Source organism: Schistocerca cancellata, chromosome 10, assembly GCF_023864275.1.
Source record: "Schistocerca cancellata isolate TAMUIC-IGC-003103 chromosome 10, iqSchCanc2.1, whole genome shotgun sequence".
In the NCBI taxonomy this organism is placed as follows: domain Eukaryota; kingdom Metazoa; phylum Arthropoda; class Insecta; order Orthoptera; family Acrididae; genus Schistocerca; species Schistocerca cancellata.
The window spans coordinates 67,382,207-67,406,203 of record NC_064635.1 but is presented as its reverse complement, the minus strand read 5'-3'; the positions used below and the strand labels follow the sequence as shown (position 1 = coordinate 67,406,203).

General features: G+C 41.6%; 1 protein-coding gene across 3 annotated transcripts in view; it reads left to right on the top strand.

The window, feature by feature from the left end:
- LOC126106703 (eukaryotic translation initiation factor 5) overlaps nucleotides 1–23,997 on the top strand; it is a 108,152-nt gene that overhangs the window by 43,119 nt on the left and 41,036 nt on the right. For 2 of the 3 annotated variants that reach the window (XM_049913082.1, XM_049913083.1), the window contains exons 3-4: nucleotides 17,807–17,918; nucleotides 18,137–18,503. In XM_049913082.1, the coding sequence (XP_049769039.1) occupies nucleotides 18,347–18,503 (157 nt within the window). In that variant the 5' untranslated portion in view covers nucleotides 17,807–17,918; nucleotides 18,137–18,346. Of the gene's footprint in view, nucleotides 1–3,737; nucleotides 3,867–13,497; nucleotides 13,598–17,806; nucleotides 17,919–18,136; nucleotides 18,504–23,997 lie in introns of those variants that run through there. The other variant, XM_049913084.1, reaches the window with a different exon arrangement.

Here is a 23,997-nt window from a genome sequence, read left to right as displayed (position 1 = left end):
GTAGAATATATGACTATATATTAATTTTGATTATAGGAAGATCAGATTAACTGTTATGAAAAAATGTTCATTTATACTCAAATCACCCCAGTCGACTCTGTGTATTACCGAATCATTAGTTTAATAAGCCACGGTTGTAAATAACAAGAATTTTCTGCAGCATGCTGGAGCGATAGTTTCGGTTCTGGAGGATTGTACGATCGCGCAAGGCCATGCCGACAATTAAGACCTTTACTTGGAGAATTGGCCAAAAGAAGGAAAATCTAAATTTACGCAATTATTACATTTAGTGAGAGGTTTTGGGAAAGTGGGGTGGAATACAATCTTCCAAAATACTGAAGATAGAAGGAATAAACTGCAGGACACCGGATGGTTATCTACAACGTGTACAGAAGCCAGACTGCAGTTATAAGAATGGAAGGACATAAAATAGCAGTGTTCAGGAAGGAATGAGACAAGGTTGTAGTTTGCCTTTGGTACATTGATAAGGTAGTAAAGGAGACAGAGGAGAACTTCGAAAAGGGAATTGAGTTCATGGAGGAAAAAAATTAATTTACCGCCGACATGAAACCATGTCAACTCTCACTTGACATGGATAATATATTGAAAAGATATTACAAGGGGAATATGAAAAAGTAACCAAAACTAGGCAACGTTGAGGGAGTTAGATTACAAAATGAGACACTGAAGTAATGGAGTTCGCTGTTTGGGCAACAAAATAATTGGCCATGGTCGAAGTACAAACGATGTAAAATGCAGATCGGAAGTAACAACAAAAGCGCTTCCGAAAAAGTTTTCTTCAACGTTCAATATGAAGACTACTTTCTGCAATGTTGCCTTACATGAAAATCCAAGTTAGACAGTAAATCTATATTCAGACATAACATTCGTAACGAATGTGACTAAATATATGTTAAACGTTTGACACTGTAATAGTTAAGTCATAGTCATGACAAATAAAATTTTTCTTCAAAAAAGGGTTACATTACCGGTTTTAACGAACTAAGTCATTTTCTAATGTAACACAGTTGGAGAATATATTATGGGAATTGTAGCCAATAATGTAACCCCTCCTTTAAAAACAAGTTTCGTGACTATGGTTCAGACAACAACAATATAGATTTTGAAATATGTTGCTAAAGAATGATGCTGAATATTAGATGGTTAGATCGCGATAGTACTAAAGAGGAACCAAACAGTTGTAGAAACTGTCTTTGTTATTATGGTCTTCAATCTGAAGACTGGTTTGATGCAGCTCTCGATGTTACTCTATTCTGTGCAAGTACCTTCATTCTGAATAACTACTGCACCCGGTATTCTTCTGTATCTGCATACTGTATTCGTCTCTTGGTCTCCCTCTACGATTTAACCCCCCCCCCCCCCGTATTAAATTGGTGATTCCATGCTGTCTCGGAATGTGTCCTATCGGCCGATTCCTTGTTTTAGTCATATTGAGCCACAAATTTCTCCCTTATTCTATTCAATAACACCACATTATGTGACCTAACCTTCAGTATTCTTCTGTACTACCATGTTTCAAAAGTTTATCTTCTCGTCTGAACTGTTTATCGTCCATGTTTCACTTCCATAGATTGCTACCCTCCATACAAATACATTAAGAAAAGACTTCCTCACACTTATGTCTCTATTCGATTTTAACAAATCTCTTTTCTTTAGAAACGCTTTTCTTGCCATTGGCAGTCTCAATTTTATAGCCCCTCTACTTCGGTTATCATCAGTTATTTTGCTACCTAAACACAACTCATCTACCATTTTAAGTGTGTCGTTTCCTAATCTGATTCTCTGAGCATCGCCTGATTAATTAGACTGCTTTCATGTCCCTCTTATACCCAGTCTTGGACACTGCCCATTCCGTTCGACTGCTCTTCAGAGTTCTTTGCTTTCTTACAAAATTAAAATGCCGTCGGTAAACCTCAGAGGTTTATTTCATCGTCCTGAATCTAATTCATTGTCACATATTCTCTGGTTTGTAAGTGCCGTCTGGTTTCTGTACAAGTTGTAAATAACTTTTCGCTCTGTGTATTTTACTCTTGCTACCTTCAGAATTTCAAAAAGTATTCAAATCAACTTTCTCGCGTGTACCTGTATTTCTGTGGAATCCAAACTGATCTTCACCGAAATCGGCTTTTTCCAGTTTTTCCGTTCTTCTGTAAAGTAGTAGTTAGTATTAGGTAACCAGGACTTAGTAAACTGATAGTTGGGTAATATGTACACCTATCGGCAGTCCCTTTGGGATTGGAATTATTACATTCTTCTTGAAATGTGGCGGTATTTCGCCTCTCTCATATCTTGCACAGCAGATGGAAGAGTTTCATGGCTGGCTCTCCCGTGGCTGCCAGTAGGTCTCACGTCATGTTAATAAGAGTATTGACTGTTCGTTTTCATATCTTTTCCTATCACTCTTTTCCCACGTGAATTTCATTATTTTTGTCATAAGAGCCAAACATCTAAAAAAAGTCTATTTATCGCTTAGAACAAAATACGAACTAATCTGTTTATATTGACAGTCCAGTGGTGCCAGAAAAGTTATTTTCGTTACGTAGATATTTGAGTGACAATGGACATAAACATTTAAAACATAAATTCTTGTTGCACTGTGCACAAAATACCGCAGGTGAAGGTGTGAGAAGGAATTATAAGTAAAACGAAATCCCCGAAAAATGAGCAATAAAAACAGTGAATGAATGAATGAATGAATGAATGAATGCAATAACATGGGCAAGAATATAAAATCATAAAAGCGGAGAAATGTGATATATCAATACATAACAGTAATAAGTCACATGCACAAAGATTACAAGTGGAAAAACAAAAATAGGAAGAAAAAATGAGCCATGGAAACAGTTTACACGCTGATTAAAATGACGTATCAAAGCAATAGAAATGAAAATGTCATTTAAACAAGTTACTTGAATATAAATAACAATTTTTTGTTGATACTATTATAGAATAGTTTCGATGCACCTAAGTAGATTCGAACCAACAAACTTCAGTGTTTGAACTCCGCATAACCGTCCAGCTACGGCAGTTGTCAGAATAACATTACTAATCGAAAGTTCTAGTGCATCACGCGAAATTCCAAAATACTTTTTCCTCGATTACTCGCAAACGAGGGCCCACAAGAGTGAATGAGGCAGAGTGCAGGTTGTGATAACTGCGAACTTAGCCTGCATCACCGTATGTATAAGTTGTTTCCAAAAGTCCATCCTGCCGCTGGGGACCTGTTAGTTGGAGGAAACTTGAAAGAACGACCAACGACACGCCCTCACAGCGCCAGCGCCTTCTAAACTTAACGGTAGTGCTTCTGCATATCTTGCAGGAAGGATATTTCGGGGGGAGTGACGTAGCCAGAGCCTGACTGATTGATTTTAGTTTGTGTCAGGCAATCTGATTGTTCGGGACCCGCACGGATAGTTAGTTTCCTCTCACCACACACACAGAATAGGCCGGGAGTGACTAATATTTGCTCAAAGCACCCCCCACCACACAATGAGTAGTAAAAGGATTGTGTGCCTTTTATGTTGGCGCAGCATTTCGGGAAACAGCGTTTAAGGCAATTGCGGAGCGTGGGCGTTAGCGACGTTTCCAGACCGTCGACCGTGCTGCCCCCTGGGCTGGCACCCCATTGGCCGGGCGGCGGTCGATGGATCGATAGCTCGCTCGCTCGGCAGGCCTCCCCGGGGGTTGCGGCCAGTGGCTCGGCGGAGGGCAGTGGCGGCAGGAGCGGAGCGGCGGCCTGCAGCGAGTCAGTCAGCAGTCAGCGGCACCACCACCGTCCGTCCGTTCGGCCGGCGCGGGAGCGAGGTTATGTGTGGCGACCAAGGCTGCGGCTTTGGATGTAGCAGGTTGGCTGGCGCCCGGTAGCCGTAGGCGCCGCCCCGGCTGCGCTCACTGCTAGCGCGGAGGCAGTCGGATGTATTCGCCGTGAAACGTGCCGGTTCTTGTGGAGGCGAAATTCTCCCTCGTCGTGACTCCGTGTGTCCAGAATAGCGCGCTATCCGCGGCGGATCTGTCACAAGAAAAGCTAGCGAGCGGACCGTCGGACTTCTTTACCTCCTTATATCTGGTTTACACTTTACCTAATGCCCATTGCGTAGTACGTATGCATATACGGGTTTCTTAATGACAGAGAACGCAATGGGATAGTGCAGAATGATGGTCTGTAATAATGCTGCTGAGAAGTAAAGCTGCTAATCGGACTTAGCAACAAGTTGAAATATTCCAACCGGTATTACTTCACCAGAATATCGAATTGTGGAATACCAATTTCGCTACAACTGGTAATCATACCAGCTTGATTTCGCTGGCGAAAGTTAAACTGGTAGCTCATGTGGGTCCTGCAGTCTCGGCGTACAATGAAAAGTCTCCTGTCTGCGGATAAGTTTGTGTTTCTCAGTAGCTCGCTCTCAGCTTCTTTCCATAAAAGCTTGACTTCTCGTTAATGACGTAGCTTTCCTATTACCGCGCGTCTTCAACCCACTTCGTTTGTATAAGTAAATACATGTCTGTATTGTGTATTGCATTCCATTTAATTAAACTGTGCTTGGGCTGAAAAATCATTTTAGTACGACGTTCTTACTTTTGCCCAGAGTAGGAGGAGGGCATAGTCAATGTTACCGAGAAATGTACGAAATTGAAGCATTTCGTTTAAGCCATTGCCATAGTAGTGCACACCGTGTCATTTAATTTTTGCTGCAGTTTTTGGATATCATTGTTACTATAAAAACCATTAGGTATTATAGTAAACTGTGAAACCATATCAGAAGTTGGTAGGAGCCTTGATAAAAACGGTTGAATCGTAATTAGTAGTGTTATACAGGCTTTTTGCAAAATCAGCTTACTTATTTCTCAATGTTTCGGATGAGATTCCCCACGTCTGATGGTTTCTTTTCGTGGTGCACGATGGAATTGTACCGTTTCCTTCGTGAGAGGTAAGTGCCAGTTTTTATGCACTGAGAACCCCTGTACGAGGTTCTCTTGGCGACTGTGTGCTGGTAGGAAGCACTGCGATCGTTGAACTGGGCACACGAACCGTTTCTACTGTCTTCTCCAGCTGTTGCTAGAAGTCTATATCTCGGCGGTATCTCGCTAACTTCCCGCAATCGCTGTACAGTCCTGTTCGTGGAAGTCAGGAAAAGCGAGTCGCTGCTGAGATGGTTTCGTTGGTCGTGCTAAGACTGCCATCTAGTCGCGGAGCTGCCCGGTGATGCGCCGGTGTCCAGTGGCGGGCACGTCCCCATTGATCTACGCGCAGCAACTCCCTCCCACGCGCTGGCCGCGTGCAATCAATACTGGCACTGCCGCCGGCAGCGCCAGCATGTCTCCACTGGCGCCACAAGAGGCAGGTCTGTACAAACAGTTGTCTAACCTTGTGTAACGTTGCACTCGCGAGCTGCTCTGGCGAGGTCCATGAGCCATTTTGTTCAACTTTCAGCTGTATCTGTTTCCTCCTCCCTGGTTTTGTTTCGCCGTTCTTTTGACATTTACACTGAGTCTGTCTGTCCATAGCTGCGCACCCGATTTTTTGCAAATCCTCCACGATTTTCCTTATCCCCGTCGTGAGAGGTATGAATGGTATTGAACCATCAGTTGTTTACGGTTGCAGAATACAATCAACTTTTGCACCCAAAAATTGAGACTTGTAGCAGATCGGGGAAGATGCGTTTCAGGAGACATGTAGGAAACTACAATGGCAGCACATGTCTTGGAAATAGGCACGTAATATCGGGTGGACCTGAGACGGCGTGGAAGTGTGTCTAAGAGTCCCTGGTACTCCTCTGGAATCGGCGGACACCAAATAATTCGCAGAGTGGCAGCCAATTCTGGTGTATTCTTGGGTGCTGGATCTATGGTTCCAGATATGCTTGACAGGGTTAAATGTGTGCTCTACGATGGCCGTCTCAGTCTTTGGACCTCCACTGCATGTTGCTGGAACCATTCCCGGACGACGTTGAGCTATTTGGCGGCGCATTATAGTCTTCGAACTCTGCAGAACCGGCGGGGTGTTGGAAGGGCGATAATGGGTGATGATTCCCAAGCAGCTCAACATACCGCGGTCTATTCAAACTCCCTTTCAGAACTAGGGGGCCCAATCCGTCCCAGGAAAACGTATCCCAGACATGACACCACAGCCTCAGGCCACACCTTCTTGACGTGGCATCCATCAATCCGCGTGGTCTACGCCAAACACAGTGCCTCCCATTGCCGTGGTGCAATTGAAATCGTGATTTGGTGCGACAGTATCACATTACGTCATCTGTTCCAGTGTCCACACACTGGTGATTTGCGACAAATGCAAGCCATTGTGCCCGATGACGAAAGGGTTGACAGTGGCACCCTTGTACGGCGTCGGCTCCCATACGCCATGGAAAGCATGTTTCTTCGGATTATCCACTGGGACACATGTCGCCGGTCACGGCTGGACGGCCCATAGTTAGTCTGTTGTCGACTGTGACACCCTCATTCAACCATTCACGACTCCTCGGACAAGGTTGAACAGGTGAAGCCGAATTCCTGCATCACCGCCGAAATCGAAATTCCCATCTGTAAGGTCTTCTATATAGCTTTGGCTGGTAAAGTAGTGGTGTGGTGCGCATACAACTCACGTGTGCCATGTGTGCCCCACTATCCCGAGACATTTGTTACGTCATTGCACGCCGAATCTTAGACGTGAAAAACGCAAGCTCTATATTTTTAGCATTGTAGAGTGAGAGAGAGCTCCTGAGACGTCCAAATTGTACAGTTTTCGAGGATAAAATACAAGAAGCAGAACATTTGCAGCTTGTCCAGAAACCAGGATTATGACATGTCTAAAGACATCAAACACGGAGTGAGTGAGTCATTCTATCTGAACGTTGACCATTTTAGCGAAATGGAGAGTCTTGAAAATTGTTCAGATTAAATTGATAATTGTTAAACTCGATTAATGGAATTTAGTCGAAGTAAATCAGGTTATGATAGAATTAGATTAAGCGAGGCAGTAAAAGTAATAGATGAGCTTTATTTGGGCAACAAAGTAACTGTGTTCGGAGTAGAAAGAGTATAAAATGTAATCTGACAGTAACAACAAATTTATAAAAAGGAATTTTTAAGATGTAAATTTACGTGCTAGGAAGACTTTGCCGAAGGTGTTTGCAATGTAGCTTTCTACGGAAGTGAAATGTGGTCCAGGAAAGTTGAAACAAGAAGAGAATACATATAAAATGTGGAGCAACAGGAGAATGCGGAGTGATTGTATAGTTCTTGAAGATACTCAGTGGGTTGGGGAGAAGTGATAAAGCTCAACTCCAGTAAAACAACGGATTCATTTACAGGACACATCCTGATGCATCAAGTAATTGTCAGTTTTGATAATGAAAGGTGAGGGGAGGATAAATTTTAGAGGGAGACAAAGGCTTGAATACAGTAATTAGGATCAAATATATGTAGTACTTTGCACCACTCTAAGCAACGGTATCACTTCTACCTTACGAATGCAGTACTTCATATGACCACGAAAGCTTTCTAACTTTTCAACCATTGAAAACTTCACGCAGAGTTAGTGTCCTGACAGTTTTTAAACGCTCTCTAACTCTAAAAAAGTCCCCGGCCATTTCATGAGGTGCCATTCCTAAAGAAATAGCAATGTTACACCCCATTAGCACCGTGTGCCTGCCATTCGTCAAAACGTAAAACGCGACCGCCGTAGCAGCTGCTGTACGCAGTATCATCACTGCTGGGGAGGGAAGGGGAACAACAGTTGGAGGAGAAAAGGCACTCCGAACTCACGTCGCGGGACGCACTGCATAGCGTGGTCTTTACACCCAAAGAGATGCATCTCCCATGGGAAACCACATACACCCAATCCCAGCCTCCCCAAATTACACTTCGCGATGGAAATGTCTCCATTATCCAGATTTTGGAATGGTATTCTCAATTCCATTCCTATCAGCCACCCAATTTAATAAAAAAGTTATCCATCCATGGAGCTACGAATTAGGACATTTTTATACCCTTTTCTATTAATTTAAATGCGTAGCCCACACCAGAATTAATGCTTCTCATTCACCATTTTTCTTTGAGACAATGTTTTCAAAATTGCTTGCTGGTATAGCATTCATCTCGACAATGATGGCGTTCATAATTTACAAGTTTCATGCCTGTACTCATTCCCATTCGAAAGAGTCAGTCATTACGGTTCTCGTCCTCTGAGTGAAGGACGTGAGTCAGTTTGACGGAAAACATTGCAGCTCAGATTTTATGAATAGATTGGATAACAGAGAACCTATCCATTGACTCTTGGCACTTGCTGTTGTAAACACAAATGTTGAGTCTGTTTCATCATTACGGAATTAACGGTGATAAAAGGTGGTTTCATTTAAGATGAAAGTAAAATTCGTAATCGGGTTCGTATAAAATTTGACTATTCTGCACACTGCAGGGAAGTGAAGGAATAGAAAAACTGTTTTTTGCGACTTACGTGTCAGTTGATTTGCGCATAGATGGGATAGTTGAGTGCTAGGAATTTAAATAAAAAAAGAGGGGGGGGGGGGAGACTGTGTGAAAGGGACTTACGTATAGAATACCTGGCTAAATGTTCCATGGCAATGGTCGCAGTTGTTAGGCTTGTGGGAACAGATATCGTTCCAACCACGAGACGTCTGTGTTGTCCATTGAGGTCGCTGATGCCGAGGCTGTTGAACGACTTAAGTCCATCATAATCATAGCCTTATAGCTCCACAGTTGCCGCCGTACGCCCCAAAAATGTTAGAATTAAAATTTTATTTACATTTTATTGTAATTCGAAGTTAAAAAGTTTAATAGTGTCATTGTTTCATGAAAACCTAAAAATCGCCCAGTATCCTGTAACCTTTACAATCAATTTTCCACTAATTTCTGCTTCTACAGCGCAAGCTCTGGCGACGGACTGCTCCGATCCCCCTACCGGGTGAAACCATTGAAGTGGGTAGATGGCGTACGCCCCATAAACGCTTTTGCGAGCGACAACTGTTCGCTCTAGGCCGGGAGTGCACACGAACCAGCCAGTAAGAGACCTCTGATACGATAAGCCTTTGCTAAGCAAGTGCGAACTGTCTGAATGAATGACAGACGCAGACAAATGACGTAGAAAGACTTAAAAAAAATAACAGACGAGAAAATACTTCTATAAAGGCTGTTACGAAAATTTAGTTAACAGCTGATCTGGATGTCAGAAATTGGTAAAACATTAACTCTTAAAACGGTACCCAGATAACGTAGTTTTGAAACATGAAAGATAGCAAGATGCTCTGTTTGAGATCGTTTTCCTCGTGACATTGATTTGCAAACTGCAGAAGAGTTGCCATTTTTTTATTTACACGATGTTTCGTCAGCTTCCCTACTTCTGTATTTTGCTAATAACTAAAGTCCAAAGAGGAAACTGGTCCGATAATCCAGAAGCCCGTATTACTTTAGCGGACACATCAAAACTGTCGGACGTTTTCAGGAAGTAAAGAAACTAAACATCGAACTGGGCGTCTGTTTGTTGCCTTGTGGATCTCGTGGACGAACAAAGCGAGAAAAGTTTCACAGGATCCTTTGTTGCGGAATCACTGATTCCTTCAGAGATTTTCCGTCGAAAATGTCATGGTAAGCTTAAAAAATCTCTAAATTCTACAACGGGTTATCAACGATATAGCCCTGTAGGTGTGTGTCAGATGACTAATCCATAGGAACAAGCTCGTAGTAATGTTGAGAAGTGCATTACGCAAACTGAAGAGGGGTGAAAACCCGAAACGCGACTTGGTGTGAATGCAGCTACAGTGTACAAAAAGGTTGCTGCTCTTAGTTTCCCTCCTGCAGCGTTCCATTCAGAACACTTCACTCGCAACCCCTTCATTCTGCAGTGACTGCTTTCGAAACGCCTATGTTGACCCTGGTGCCTGGACCGCAGAGCACGCGCTACTGGGAGACCTGGTCGCCACTTGATGATGCTGACATTTAACTTCTGCAGATCGCTGGTAACAGGTGTTAGTTCTTTAGCATACTTCAGACACACCTGTCTAGATATTTCCATTGTGCGATTTTAGTTGGTTATCCTGCAGTCACTTACCTATCTCGATATGTCATTTTGATTGTCAAAATACCAAGTGAAAATAGAACTCGGCTGTGAACGAAAAAACTTGCGTCAACTAGGCGTTTCTTCGTTCACGTTGCTGGATTTTTGAAAAACTGGAAGCTGTTTTATTATTACCTACGCTAAAAGTTCTCTAAAGGAGCAACGAAAGCTGTCAGTCTGGTGAATTCAAAATTTGGTGCAGGCACCACATTGTCCCATTCTCGCAACGTGTTGCACAGTGTATGGCCAGTGGAAGTGTTGAATGCCACGCTGCATAAAGGCAAGTGTGAAGCGACTTTGAAGCAGTTCGTGGGCGGTCGGGCGCAATCAATATACGGCCGTGACGTATACCGTGAGAGTAGCTCATTTGGTGTCCAGGCCGATGCATCAGCTTCCCTCATCTGTGTGCAGACCTTTCTTATACTGTACTGAATTGCCCTGTTTTGCAAATTTAGATTTTTCAGACTTCCTCGTCAACATTAGCGGTCTGGAGTTCGGAGCAGAGTTGCTGTCATATTTTTCGCGATATTTCGACAGCTTCGCTAGCTTCAGGTCTGTTGAGCTCAACCACACATAGGTGTTTTTCGAAACCTGAGGAGTCTTCTGTCTCCTGTCGTGCCTGAGCCGGGGTGGGATTGGAGGGTTGCGGTTCGAAAAATTGATGTTGGTATTGGTTATTGCTGGGAGTTAGATATTCACATCTATTAAATGGGCGGTGTAGGACCATACACTGGATAGTGCAGCGGTTGTTACAGCATCGTTCGCCGTCTACCGCCACTCAATCTCCAGGCTTATCTACTCGTCCTCCAGTTGTCTTTTGTTTATGCACAATCTCTGTGGGTGAGGAGAATTCTAGGAAGGACTGAAATGCGGAACTGGACTTTGAAGTTTTGTTAGCATGCATAGTCTCACATGGTTATACCATTGTTCTTTCTTCCCTATCCTCTAGATCAGTGTTGTATCTTTTTCCATCGTCAACTTGATTTCTTGGTTTGACCCTCCGTGAACAGTAAACTATGTATACCTTCACGTCATTGTCCAGTTTAGAACACTATCAAAGTTCATTTTGAAAAATGTCGGATGATAGTAACCATCGTGTCACAACTGATAACTTGAACCTAGGATTGGAGGGGAATGTTGCCTGTGACACTGTTTCGTTAAGAGCGAGGTTCTGGGAGTAGGTTTCCTTTTTTGTGTTGATAGGAATTTTCGAGCTGTTGCTAAGTGTTAACAAATTGTTATTTTACGGTGATAATGGGTAGGCATACTCAGTTTTGTATACTTGGTTTTAAGCTGCAAGCACCCAAATTTGGGCCATACTTGATTGAGAGAACGAATACATTGAAAATGTTTCTCTTAATTTTGACGCTGTTATTATTGGACACAATAAATTCCCTGTTGGCCAAATGTATACCGATATGCTTATTTGGGGTATATTTTGTATCTCATCCCCAACGTATTTTAGATTGGCTTTCCAGGGTATGCTATTACATTTGTAATTTGGAGTCTTATCAAGACCATACTGGCCCCAAAGCGGAGGATGACAGAAGGCGGAAATAGTGTTTTAATCGAGCAAACAAATCTGACACTCGGCGCGGTGGCTGATGGGAGCGGGTGTAAATGAGAAATGCCTTTGCAGTCGTTCCTATCCGCCACCGCGCCTAGTGTCAACTTTGTTTGCGCGTACAATACTTTTGTTTTCGTATATTGCATTTGTGAGAATGACTGAAAGTTGGAACCTCCATGCGAATACCAAAATATGTGACTGCGGGATGGAAAAATCATCAAAAAACCAATGGGAAGTGGAACTGATGGCATACCTGTTTCGATTTACATGCAGTACACAAAATAACTGGTGTCTAGGAATCCTGCGTACTCGGTTCGCTATCAATCAATCAAATAGTCTATTAATGAATTATTACAGTACTTTTGCAATTACAAAGATGTACCGCAAGCAAAGGGCGACATGCAAAATAATAAATCTTCAGTACAATCAATTCAAAGTCTGTGCTAAATAGAATCAGCGAAGTGACTCGCCGCGAGGTCTAGGGCGCCTTGTCCGTGCGTCTCCTTCTTCCCCCCCCCCCCCCCCCCCCCCCCCCCCGTCGTAGGTTCGAGTCCTCACTTAGGCATCGGGCATGGGTGGGTTATCCATAGCGTAAATTAAAGTTAGATTAAGTAGCGTGTAGGCTTAGGAACCGATGACCTCAGCAGTTAGGTCTCATAAGACGTTACCACAAATTTCCGAAGTGACTAACAGTTGAGGCTGCTATAGGTTCGGCCGTCACTAGTCTGTCGCGGCGCTTACGTTCTCTTCACATAGGGGCCGCTGCTGTCGAGTTTGTCGTCCTGCACGGAGGTCTGGTCAGAGTGTGGTTGGCTGAAGTCTTCTCACAGCCATCTCTTATCGTTCCCGACTGGCGTGCCGGTGCTTGACTTCACGCCATAACAAGAACGTAGCTCCCTTTTATACCAACAATCGTGGCACTCGCTCTTGGAACGAAGTATACCAAGAGATACAAAAAATTCTCGTAATTCCCGTTTTGAAAGAGGACCGTCGGACTTACCCTTACTACTATAAACCTGTGTACATCATTGACGTTGCCCAGTTGCCAACTTTTCAACGCTTGTTATGTTCGCATGTTAGGAGACCCTGCAACAAAATTGTCCCCTGTAAGAAACCTTACTTATTTCGAAAACAACGATCGTGTAAAGACTGAGGTCGTTCCGTTTTGTCAGACCCCCCACAAAGGTAGATTCTGGTGATTAAAGCTGATGTTCGTCGATTTCCAAAAGGCGTTAGAGACAAACCGCGATGCCGCCTAATATCCGACCAGCTTTTTTGTGATGAGTGTGCATAGCAAATACAACGCACCCCCCCCCCCCCTCTCTCTCTCTCTGATGTACTGTTATGTATGGATTAGTAGCAACGCTGGAAAACTTAATTAAATAGTAGGAAGACCTGGAAGGATTAACACTTGTTGGGCTTTCCAGTTGACCCACATCATAAGCAAATGTATTATATTGCAGATTAATCAGGGATTCTTCAATAAGTCGCATTCCTGTACAGTTATTCAGTAGTTCATACTTTACTACGGTGCAATGTACGAAAGTCCATGTGTGTATACCGTTGTAATCTTCTGAACGAACAGAGCTAGTACAGTTTCATGCTGTTACTGAGTTTCATGATACAATCATGTATACAAAGCAATCATGTTCCGCCGTCACATATCGGGAAGAGACCTTTAATAACTAGCCGTCGCCCCTTTTCGGTATTATGTACTTCCCTCTGTGGCTGGCAGCAGAGCAGTGAGCGCAGAGCAGCATTAGCCTAGCCGGGGCGGCCGATGTGTTGTTGGTAGTGAGTGCGAGCTCGGTTTTTTACTGGATGTGTTGGGCAGGCATCACGGACGAGACGAGGCTCCAGGCAGCGTCACCGGCGAGGCGCGGCTGCGCAAGCGGCGCCGCGGGCCCCAGCGCGCCGTCCTATGCGGACACCAGGTGAGCGGGACACGGGTCTGGGTCCGTAGTCTGGTCAAATGGGGCACCAGCGCTCGCGCTTGTTCCGCCTGCTGCCGCCTGGCCGCGCCAGCAAGCTCATTCGCGTCGTCACACCCAAAATCTTTCTTCTTTCTGTAGTAACTTCGTAAATTCCGTTTGTCCTGGAGAAAGTGGAGAACCCTCTTTGAAATTCGGGCGCTATCAGGCATATAATAAGACTAAAACGTCAGTTAAAACTTCTCCTATTACAGTTAGTGAAATAATTCCGTGATTGACTAAGTAGTGGCCGAGTGCAGTTTTGCCAACGCGTAGCATGTGGTGATTTGAAAATAACAAAATAAAATGAGGTAATGGAGTGTAATAGCAGTCATGCGACGCTGAGGAAATTGGATGAGGAAGTGAGACGTTGAAAGCAGCAAACAAGTATCGCTGTTTATATTTGTAGCAAAATGAGGCTGTGGAAGTGAAGAGGATTTAAAACTTTGACCAACTGTAGCAAGAATAGGTTTCTGAAACAGGGAAGAGATAAGTAGACGATAAATTGAGAACAGACGCCTTTAAGATGTGATAACATTTGAAAATAGTAAAAATGGCCAGATAAACAGGTACGTAGCACAATATTTCGTTCTTCGGTGGATATGAAAACACACACACACACACACACACACACACACACACACAACTGTGTAGACTAGCCTGATTGCCTTCAAACCAATCAAAGGAATGAAAACCACTGAATCGGCGGAGAAAAACAAATGCTAATCCTCCATTACTTTTTAACATAATAAATGATAAAAATAGGTGAGCGAACTTGAACACGTTACAGTAGATTACTTTAAAATAAAAGCATACGGTAGAGTAATAGTTCTCAAGGTGCCACGTGGTACCTCAAGGTGCCACGTGGTACCTAGAGAGACTGGGAAAAGCGAAAGTGCTAATTCACAAAGTTACTGCTACAAAACTTGAGGGATCGAAGTACCCTGCGGAGTAAACAGAAATGAGTATTGAGGGAACACGGCCATTACAGATCCCAGAACTGATAGTTAGAATAATACGTGAAATACCAAAGACAGCTTGAGGCTAAAAATAGAGAATGTAGTTGTTGGAGACACTCGGAGGTTAGCAAATATTTATTGGCAATGTTTCGCGGGGGTGGGAGATAGTTGGAATACTGACTCCACGACGCTCCTAAATGTTGCAGATACCCAGCGGGCATGATTCGCTACTTCAAATTATGCCATGTGTTGAACATGGAAAATTGCAACCGTAAACGAAAATACACTTTCCTTTAGCGGTGTAAATGAGACATCATCCACGCATGTATTTTTATCCTTCAAAAAATTTCTCGAAATGAAGCGGCTGCAAAAAACTTCGTTGCAGTAGCGTCGATGGTCATGTTGTACCCAAACGGTACAACGGTTCGGTACACACACATTTCTCACGAGTTGCACATTGTCGACATTTCTCTTGTCACCAGAGCAAAGTCTATAGATGATATCCAACTTCCGGCCTCCCGGAGAACTTATTTCTAGACTCCTTTAAATAAATAAAAACTCTACTCCCGTAGGCGGGGTGGTGCCCAAACACCTCCCACACAGTCTGCCCCCGTCTATGCTCGTGTGGGTATAACCAAGGCACTTGGTGTTCGTCATTCATAAAATTCCGCTTGTAATGAAAGTTAATTCAAAAATGCGAAAGGTCGACAGAGTTAAGTGTGCATTGTCTCTGTAAGCGCAAGATGGAATTTCTGTATTTAAAACTGTTTATAGAGCTGCAGTTCACCTCCAATGCGGTAACAATGCTGTAATATTTTGGCAATAAATATACGTATTGAGAAGAAATGTTTGCCATGATCTAAAGCATGGGTTTGGTCTCGTATACAGCATGTAGACTACGAGCACTCTTCCAAAATGTGAAGTTTCTGTAGCTGCTGCATAATGTAGACAGGGTAAAGGAGAACTTGGGTTTAATAAATTCACTACCTTCAATGGCTAGAAGCAGCCAAGTAATTGAAGTCCCGTTAACACGAGACCCTGCCCAAATGTTATGAACCCCAACGTACATTTGTTTACATTTTGCAACGTATGTAAGCGGAACGAAACATTTTGCTTATCCATTAATTAGATACCAGTTCTTTCTACGAAGTAAACAAATCATATGTTGCCATTATACAGTTGTGCATTTTAATGAATACCATTCAGAAGGCAAACAGGTCAACCACATAAAAGAATGGAAGCGATCTGAAAACAGTTGTCGGGTAAAAAGTGAAGCATTTACTGCAGATTTAGTCACTGTTAAAACGTTCGTGCAGCAATCCACCTGAACAAGCGTTTTATCATTTTTCGAATTGCGATGCAGTATTTATCGTGAAGTCACGGAATCTTTCCATATTTCAAAAAATTAACGTGTTGTGTTTGTATGTGGCTTCAGCGAGTTTAGAGCGTGTAGAATGAAAACGTGCCTGAGGTTACAGTATATGAAGCGTTAAGTTGTTATACGTAACTTACGTAAATGACAAGTAGATGCATAATTCCATAACAAACATTCGACGTGAAAGTCCTCGTACAGAATCATAAGGTATATTACATTAAAGCAGAATATTTAAAACTGCCGTTTGCTTGTCAAATGCTATTTCCTTTATAACACCTCTCTTAGTCCATGGATAAGATTTTTAATCGCAGTATCAGGCTGAGGACTAAAAAAAAATAGTAAGAGCAGACGAATACAAGTATTTTGTTTGAAACCATGAAATTAATTTCGAAACCTTCATTAATGCTGTCTCTTACTACCTATCTCTTGTTGTATTCACCTTTGAAAACATGTTTTCCCAACACTAAATAAGATCCTGGTGGCTGTAAAAATGTGGTATACTTAAAACTGTCGTGGCCGGCTTTTCCGCTGTTAAAAGTACGCAGTGCTCGTAGTCCACAGTGGACGAGCGCCTGCCGCGCCAGTTTGTTCAGCCCTGATCTCACATTCCAGCTGGTTTGCCCAAGGCCGTTGCAACGTGGGTCGCCGCCATTAAGTAACACTGCGAATTGCGTGGCAGTAATTTGGCTAAATTAGGAGGCAGTTTACACCTTTCACTGTACCCTAATGACGTCATGCATTGTCGGCGAGTACAGACAGTAGACAATGCTTGTAACATATTGTAAATAGGAAATACATTGAAAATACTACACAGATCCTGCAACGTTGATTTTTCTCTTCAAAAATTATTAAAATAGGTTATGAAATTTAAATCGCACAAGCAATTGCATTCCTCAGTGAATGTCGTGAGCTTTGTGAATTTTTTTTCCATTCTTGCGTAATGTTGTCTGAATAAACTGATAAAAACTTACGTGAGCAAGCGCCACAGCAAATTTTATTTATGGGTTTGCGTGGCAAACAAGATAATTACTGCTCACTGACACATGACAGCTGCAAACACGCTGTTGAGGTCGCTTAATCTCAGTATTTCTAACTCTACTCTTAGCGCTTTAACAGAAAAAGTCCAGAATTCGATCGCAAACGAAAACAAATTCCGCCTTGCGACTTATGCATTACTTTCATGTAAAATTGTGCTCAGCATGGAAGTTATAGGTCGTTGCTGGTAGTTAATCCGTACATCTCTGATTTCGTGTGTTAAGATTCAAATGTTCGCTAGGACGCAAGAATAATCTTTGACAACAATCTCATTTAGATATTCATTTTTCACCGTAAAATATTCTTGTCGACTTAATACGATAAATGTTGATGCGTATGAATGAGTGTGGCCACGAAAAGCAGTTGTATGCCTGTGACGGAGCGAGTATATTCGAAATCTCGATGGAAAAACTTCGATTGGAGATTTTCCTAATTGCAATTGGGGGAGACTAAGACGCAAAGACTGAAGTGAACGGCTACACGTATGAAAGAAAGATACACAAGTTAACAAAATTCCATGGCGTTTTATCAGTTAGGATATAGACTGAGAGGACACAGCGATGTTCAGCTTCGACAAAAGAATGCGCTTGATTTTAATATTATTTTAAACCAAATGTAAAAATATCAAGTTTATCAATGTCTGAAATAATTCTCCGTAGACTTCCTGCATAATCACTTTCTTGAAACACCATAGCCTAGATTTTTGTACAGAGACCAGAAGAATAAAGTTCAGGTCAGTGTGTATGACAATCAGTGACCTCCTTATTTAAATTTGAAATGTTAACTGCTTCACTTTTGTTACAGAGACATTATCCAGAAGAAAATCTGGGAGTTTCCACATAGCCCTAGAGCCAGTTCGTGGCCTAGACTCAAGGTGTATGATTTCATCTAAGCGGCAGGAACCTATAAGTTACAGGTAAGTAAAATGGATGTTGGCTCCTGTCCTATGTAGTCTCACTGATGATACTGGCAGGCCGATATACTATGAAGATTTATGTACTTGATAAGGCAGCCTGAGAGACTTAGAAGTAATTAAAGCATGGTAACACTGATTTGTATGTATTTTATTAATGTGCGATTGCTGCTGTGCTATTTTCAGTGTTACAATTAGTAATTTTTTCATTTAAATTGCAGGACATCAAAATTTTCCAGTAATCGGCACAGGAAGCTGCAGCCATTCAGAGAAACGTGACTGCCCCTCTCTCTCGCTCTCTCCCTCCTTTCGTGCCGACGCGCTAGAACACGCCTTGAGGCGGTAACCCCACCCTGCACTATCCCCGACACCTAAAACTGCCAGCATTTCGTCCCATCTGACCCCCTGCTCGCGACTGTGTACCCAGCAAGATGGGAAGTGTCAACGTAAACAGGAACGTGAGCGATGCGTTCTATCGCTACAAGATGCCCCGGATTATGGCAAAAGTCGAAGGCAAGGGCAACGGCATCAAGACAGTCATAGTAAATATGGCAGAAGTTGCAAAAGCCATTGGACGTCCTGCAACATGTGAGTTCTTTGATATATGTTAAATAACTGTTTGCTCTAAGAATATGAATTGTAAATTACTGGCTTTATTAGCTTGTCTCAGCTTAGTATATATGTGAATATTTATTAGTCAAGAATTATAGATGAAAACAATTTTTACTTAAAAAGCGCTGTGGAAATTTGCCTCTGAATTATTACCGGCCATTACACTTGTAGTAAGTTCATTCTTCTTAACATAGAAAATCTTCAGAGCTTTGAAGAAATAACACAAAAATAATTCTTGTAACTGGTAACCTCCAGAAACATCAATGTGAAATTTTAGGGATTTAGATTCAGAGCTCAACAAACATAGAAAAAAGTTACCTTTTTTCATGACTCCACAAGCCACCTAGACATTGTGGGGTGGAAGGTACTTCTGGCACCACTAACTGAACTCCCCACCCTCTACCCCCCTTCCGCACACACCCCCTCCCATTTTCCCCTGTTCTATTGGTATGTGGGAAGAATGATCATTGGTTAACCTCTGCATTAGCTCTAATTTTTTTTTTTCGAGCTTCCCTGTTCTCATTTCATGAGATCTATGTGGTACGAAGTAATATGTTGTCAGACTTCTTCCAGGAAGTACTCACTTGAAATTTCAGTATAAACCTCTCTGCGATACACAAAGCCTCTTGCAAGAGGGGGAGTTCAGTTAGTGGTACCAGATGTATCCTCTGCCACAGAGTGTCGGGTGGTTTGTGGGGTTTGTTGAGCATGTCTGTAACACTCTCACATCAAATAATACATCAGTCCTACCTGCCAAAGATCCCATGATGAAAAGTACTCACCAACTGGTGGAATGAGTGCCTTGGAAGCCATTTCCTTCAAGGATGATTAACATTTCTATGAATCCGCCTGTTACTCTAATATTTTACTGTAGTTTCCAGCAACTTGTCATCAATCTTTCTTTTTCTGTGTATGTCCAGTATCTTACTTCAATTTAGGTAATTTCCAAGAATGTTTGCCTATCGAAGCCATGGGCTCCAAACGATAGATATCGAATGTGCGATTAAAAATCGATCATGCCACTGTGGTGGCGCGCATTGAGCTTGTTTATAGTGGTCACTGCAGCAATGGCAAAAGAAGAGTGTTACTATAATAGTTGTAATTACAAAGGAAACAACTTACCTCACTCGTCGTCGTCATGAGGAAATCCATTTGATGTATATGCTATGGGAAGAATTCCCCGTATCCTGGGTAGACTCTGAAAGTGTCAAGCAAAAATATGGGTAAAATGGGACATTTCCGACAAAAATTCAAACTATTTTCTACATTGCATAAGCATGGAATTAGAAGCGTCTAAAATACCAGATATCCCACTCACTACCATCATAAATTGTTTGGGTTTTCTAGCATCTCGTAAATAATTTATCATAACGCGCGCCACCATAGGTGCGTGATCGATTTAGTATTGTATGTTCGATATCTATCATTTGGAGCTCGCGGCTATTATAGGCAAGCATTCTTGGAAATTACCTTAATTTATATTCAGGATCAACTGCCAGCCTCTACTCCATTCATCAATCCTTTGCAGTCATTCTGCCTATCAGTACTTCTGGTACTGCTATTCTCTTATAGACAACCACATTATCTGCAAACAGTCTTAGATCTTCCAACAGTTTCTACTAGATTATTCATGTGCATTGTAAACTGTAATGATATTATCACATTTCTTTGGAGTACTCAGGAAATTATCTGTACACCTATTGATTTTGTTCTGTTAAGAGCAACATGTTAAGTTCTATTTGCAAAGAAGTTATGAATCCAGTCACAAATCTGGCCCTATACTTGGTAATGTCTTATTTTTTCACCAAACGGCAGTGTAGGATGTCCGCAAATGTTTTCTGGAAGTTACTATGGAAGTTGGGGAGGAACAGGGTGAGCAGAGTTTAACAAGAGTTCTGTTTGTGGATTCTATGTTGATTGTTCTCCAAAACGTCATAATTCTTGGTTGTAAAACATGTTCCATAATTCTAAAACAGATCTTTAGTGAAATGGGCCTATAATTATGGACATCTGCCCTACAGCCCTTCTCAAAAATGACACACGCGCTTTTTTCCAGTCTCCCAGATTTACTCCATTGTTCCAGTGAAGGATGATAAACTGTTGCTAATAGGGGAGCAAATTCTTTTGCATTATCTGTGTAACATCTGACTGGATCTCATGTCTTTTCACTACAAAAGGATTGTAGGTGCTTTTGCTTTCCACGATCGGTTATCTCAATTTCTGGCATTTTGGTGTTCATACAATGACTGAAAGGAAGGACAGTAACACTGTTCCATGGAAGAACAATTTTGAATACCGAATTCAGTGTTTTGGACTTCTGTTTCAGTGCCTTCATGGTCACTGTGTGACTGAATGCATGATTTTGAAGTGCTTAGGGTTTTTTGTGTAGGCTAAACACTCGTAGGGTTCTTAATCAGATGGGTTGAAACGATTAGGCCTACACTTCACAAGTTGTGGAACAGTTGTCTCATTACTGTCTTTATGCTCATTTTGTTTTCAACTTACGTCATCTGTGTGTTGACTTACCTTACATCTGGTGCTATTTAACACAGAAGTTTCCTAACACTGCTCATAAGAGATTGGAAAGACACTGTGGTTTAAGACCTTGCTGCGAACATACTTGGCTAAGACTTAGTGATGCTTTTGAATTTTTCCATCTTTGTCCTCAGTGCTTAACATTTTATGTTGACTATTCAGATACTCTGCAATCCGTATTGTCACTCTTGCTAAGCAAATATATTCACCATTTAACATGGCTTATAATACCTGTAGTCATAGTTGCTATCACAGCCTTAGGATCACTTATACCTTGCTCTATGTGAACTGAGTGCAAGTTCAGGTTTGTTTGTTTGCTGGAGGTCTAAGATGTTACCTTCTCAAGTTGGTTCTACAATTATCTGCCCAAAGTAAACGTCAAGATGTTCAGAATGTCATTTGAATCTGTTTCTAGCACCAGTTTTGACAGCATGACTTTCCCAATCTGTACATGGCTAGTTGAAGTTGTCCTCCATTATAATGGCCAATCAGGAAAGCTGTTGACGATTTTCTGCAAGTTCTCTCAAGTACTATAGCTCCTGCCTCAGGTGGTCTATAAAAGCATCAGATAACCAATTTTGACTGGCTTTTGTTGCTTAAATTCAGCCAGATTAATTCACATTTGGAATCCATGATAATCTTGTTAACTATTATGAACTACTTTACTGCGATAAATATGCTGCCACCATAGGTGACTAACCTATCCTGAAGATAAATATTCTAATCTGAACTTAGGACTTAATTGCTATTCACTTATGGTTTCAACCAACTTCTGTTCTTAACATTATCTGGCCATTATAACAGTCAGTAAATGATACTGTTTTTGGGACCTTTACTTGGATGATCTTACAGTGTACTGCTATATCGATCTTTTTTATATCCACAATAAACAGTTTTATGGAATGGTTCAGATGTCAATTGCTCTGTCACTTTTAACCGGTATCAATGATAATGCAGTCACAGTGGATGCAGCATTGATGGTAAAAGAACAAGTTCTCAGGCACTTTTTAATCTGGAATGTTTTCCTTGACAATTTTCAGTGTGTTTTAGCTAATTTAATCTTTCAGTTGATTTTCACCTGTAGTGGCAACTATAGTGGAAAGCTTAGAGATCAGCGGAGGCAGTGAAAATCAGTGAAGCAAGTTAGTAAAGAATTATAAAGAGGGGCAGAAGTCAGCTCCAGTTCGTAAAACTTTTTAGATTTCCCAGCTGCATTTTGATTTTAGGGCATATGGGTGTGAAAGTCGATTCTACCAATTGTGAAGACACTGGGATTCTGATGATATGTTGCTGAAGCCACATGTAATCAGACAATGGAAACTATGGAACATAATAATATGAATAAGATACAAATTGCCACTCACCAAGTAGAAGCCATCTACCCAGTTCCTTCTTCTGTAGAAATAGAATTCTTCTCTTTCACTGATAGGTGTTAAATACTACAGATTGTTTTATTCCAGATAGTTTTATGAAAATATTCTCAAGGTCATTGGCTGCCACACTAAGCACAATTCAAAATGACTTTGTTTGTACTGATAATCACCAAAACATATGTTATGACTGCATGGTGTCTTCTCTTTCTTAGAAAGAAAAGGGAAGGCACTAATATCTGCTTCATTGAGTATTTGTACAGAAAACAGTGGTGCTACATGAAAATGTGTGCTTGACTGGGACTCTACCCTGGGATCTCTTACGTACTAAGCAGTTGCATTAATCACTGTGCCGCCCAGACAGAGTTTATCGCAATTGTGCAGACTATCTTGGTGCACTCCACAGCAGACTCATATTCCCACCTGACGCCACTTATCTGCAGTCCCTGTCTGTGTCTTGCGTGCTTGCTAATTTTAAATTCCTGCTGGAAGTCAAACGTAGAAGCGCATCTGCACTGAAGACTGGATTCATTGCCCGTTGAGGCAAATCAGTTACATGAATGCATAGTGTCTCTTGTTTGAGACATGCAAAAGACACACCATGGTTTTATATAAGGGCCATCTGGTGGTCTAATTTCAGAAAAAGTTTGCACATTACTGTCTTGGATTTTGCTGAAATTTTGTGTGAACATCTGCACAATGTTCCCAATGAACATTAGAAAGATTTACTTTAGCCAAATTATCACTTGCAGAGAGATGGGCATGTGTTTTACTCCTCAGTGCAGTTAAAAACGGTGCACTCTTGAGTTTTCGGCAATTTTAGGACTCGTGTGCAGTATTGTCTTGAAAGAAACAAAACTAGGACATCTTTAACATATTGTGCTTTCTTAAGTGAAATTTTATTATAAAAAAGGATTGCCTGAGTGGTGTGCATGTGGGTAATTTGAAGCAAAGTTGGCCGAAAAAATTTCCTTGAAATAGACGTTAAGTTCAGATTTTTGTGTCTCCAAAAGTGATTGCTGGATAAACCCGAAGCTTTGCACATAACAACTTACTTACCAAAACAGTCTTTTAAAATTTCATTGTTCTACTGCTTTTGTGTAGTTTACAAATTGAGGGCAAAGTTGATGATTTTATAAAAATGCCAAAAAAACTTTATGGGAAATTTTTAAGATGTTCTTTCATTAGAAAGCAATGTTCTAAACTACCTGAAACACTAATTCGGTTCTGCAATGTGAGTATAATAAGGCCCAAAAAGGATTGTCAAGGTGGATGTGAATTGATAATGGAGCCACATTCTGCTGGTACTCATGGAATAAGCAAGAAATCCATTAAAAAGAATAGGTCTCTCTTTAGTGGATCAATGAAATCATCTGGCCGGCAGTATACTTACCCTCAAGACATTTACAGCAGATTAATGAAACCTGTAAAAAAAAAAAATTAAAGTAGCTCGAATTAAACTAAGTGTAGGATCCTGAAAGAGACAGTCTAGCTTAGTCTTCTGACACTATATAGAAATGTGTCATCAGCTTGGGATTCCATGTGAAGAAATTCGTATCAGGTTC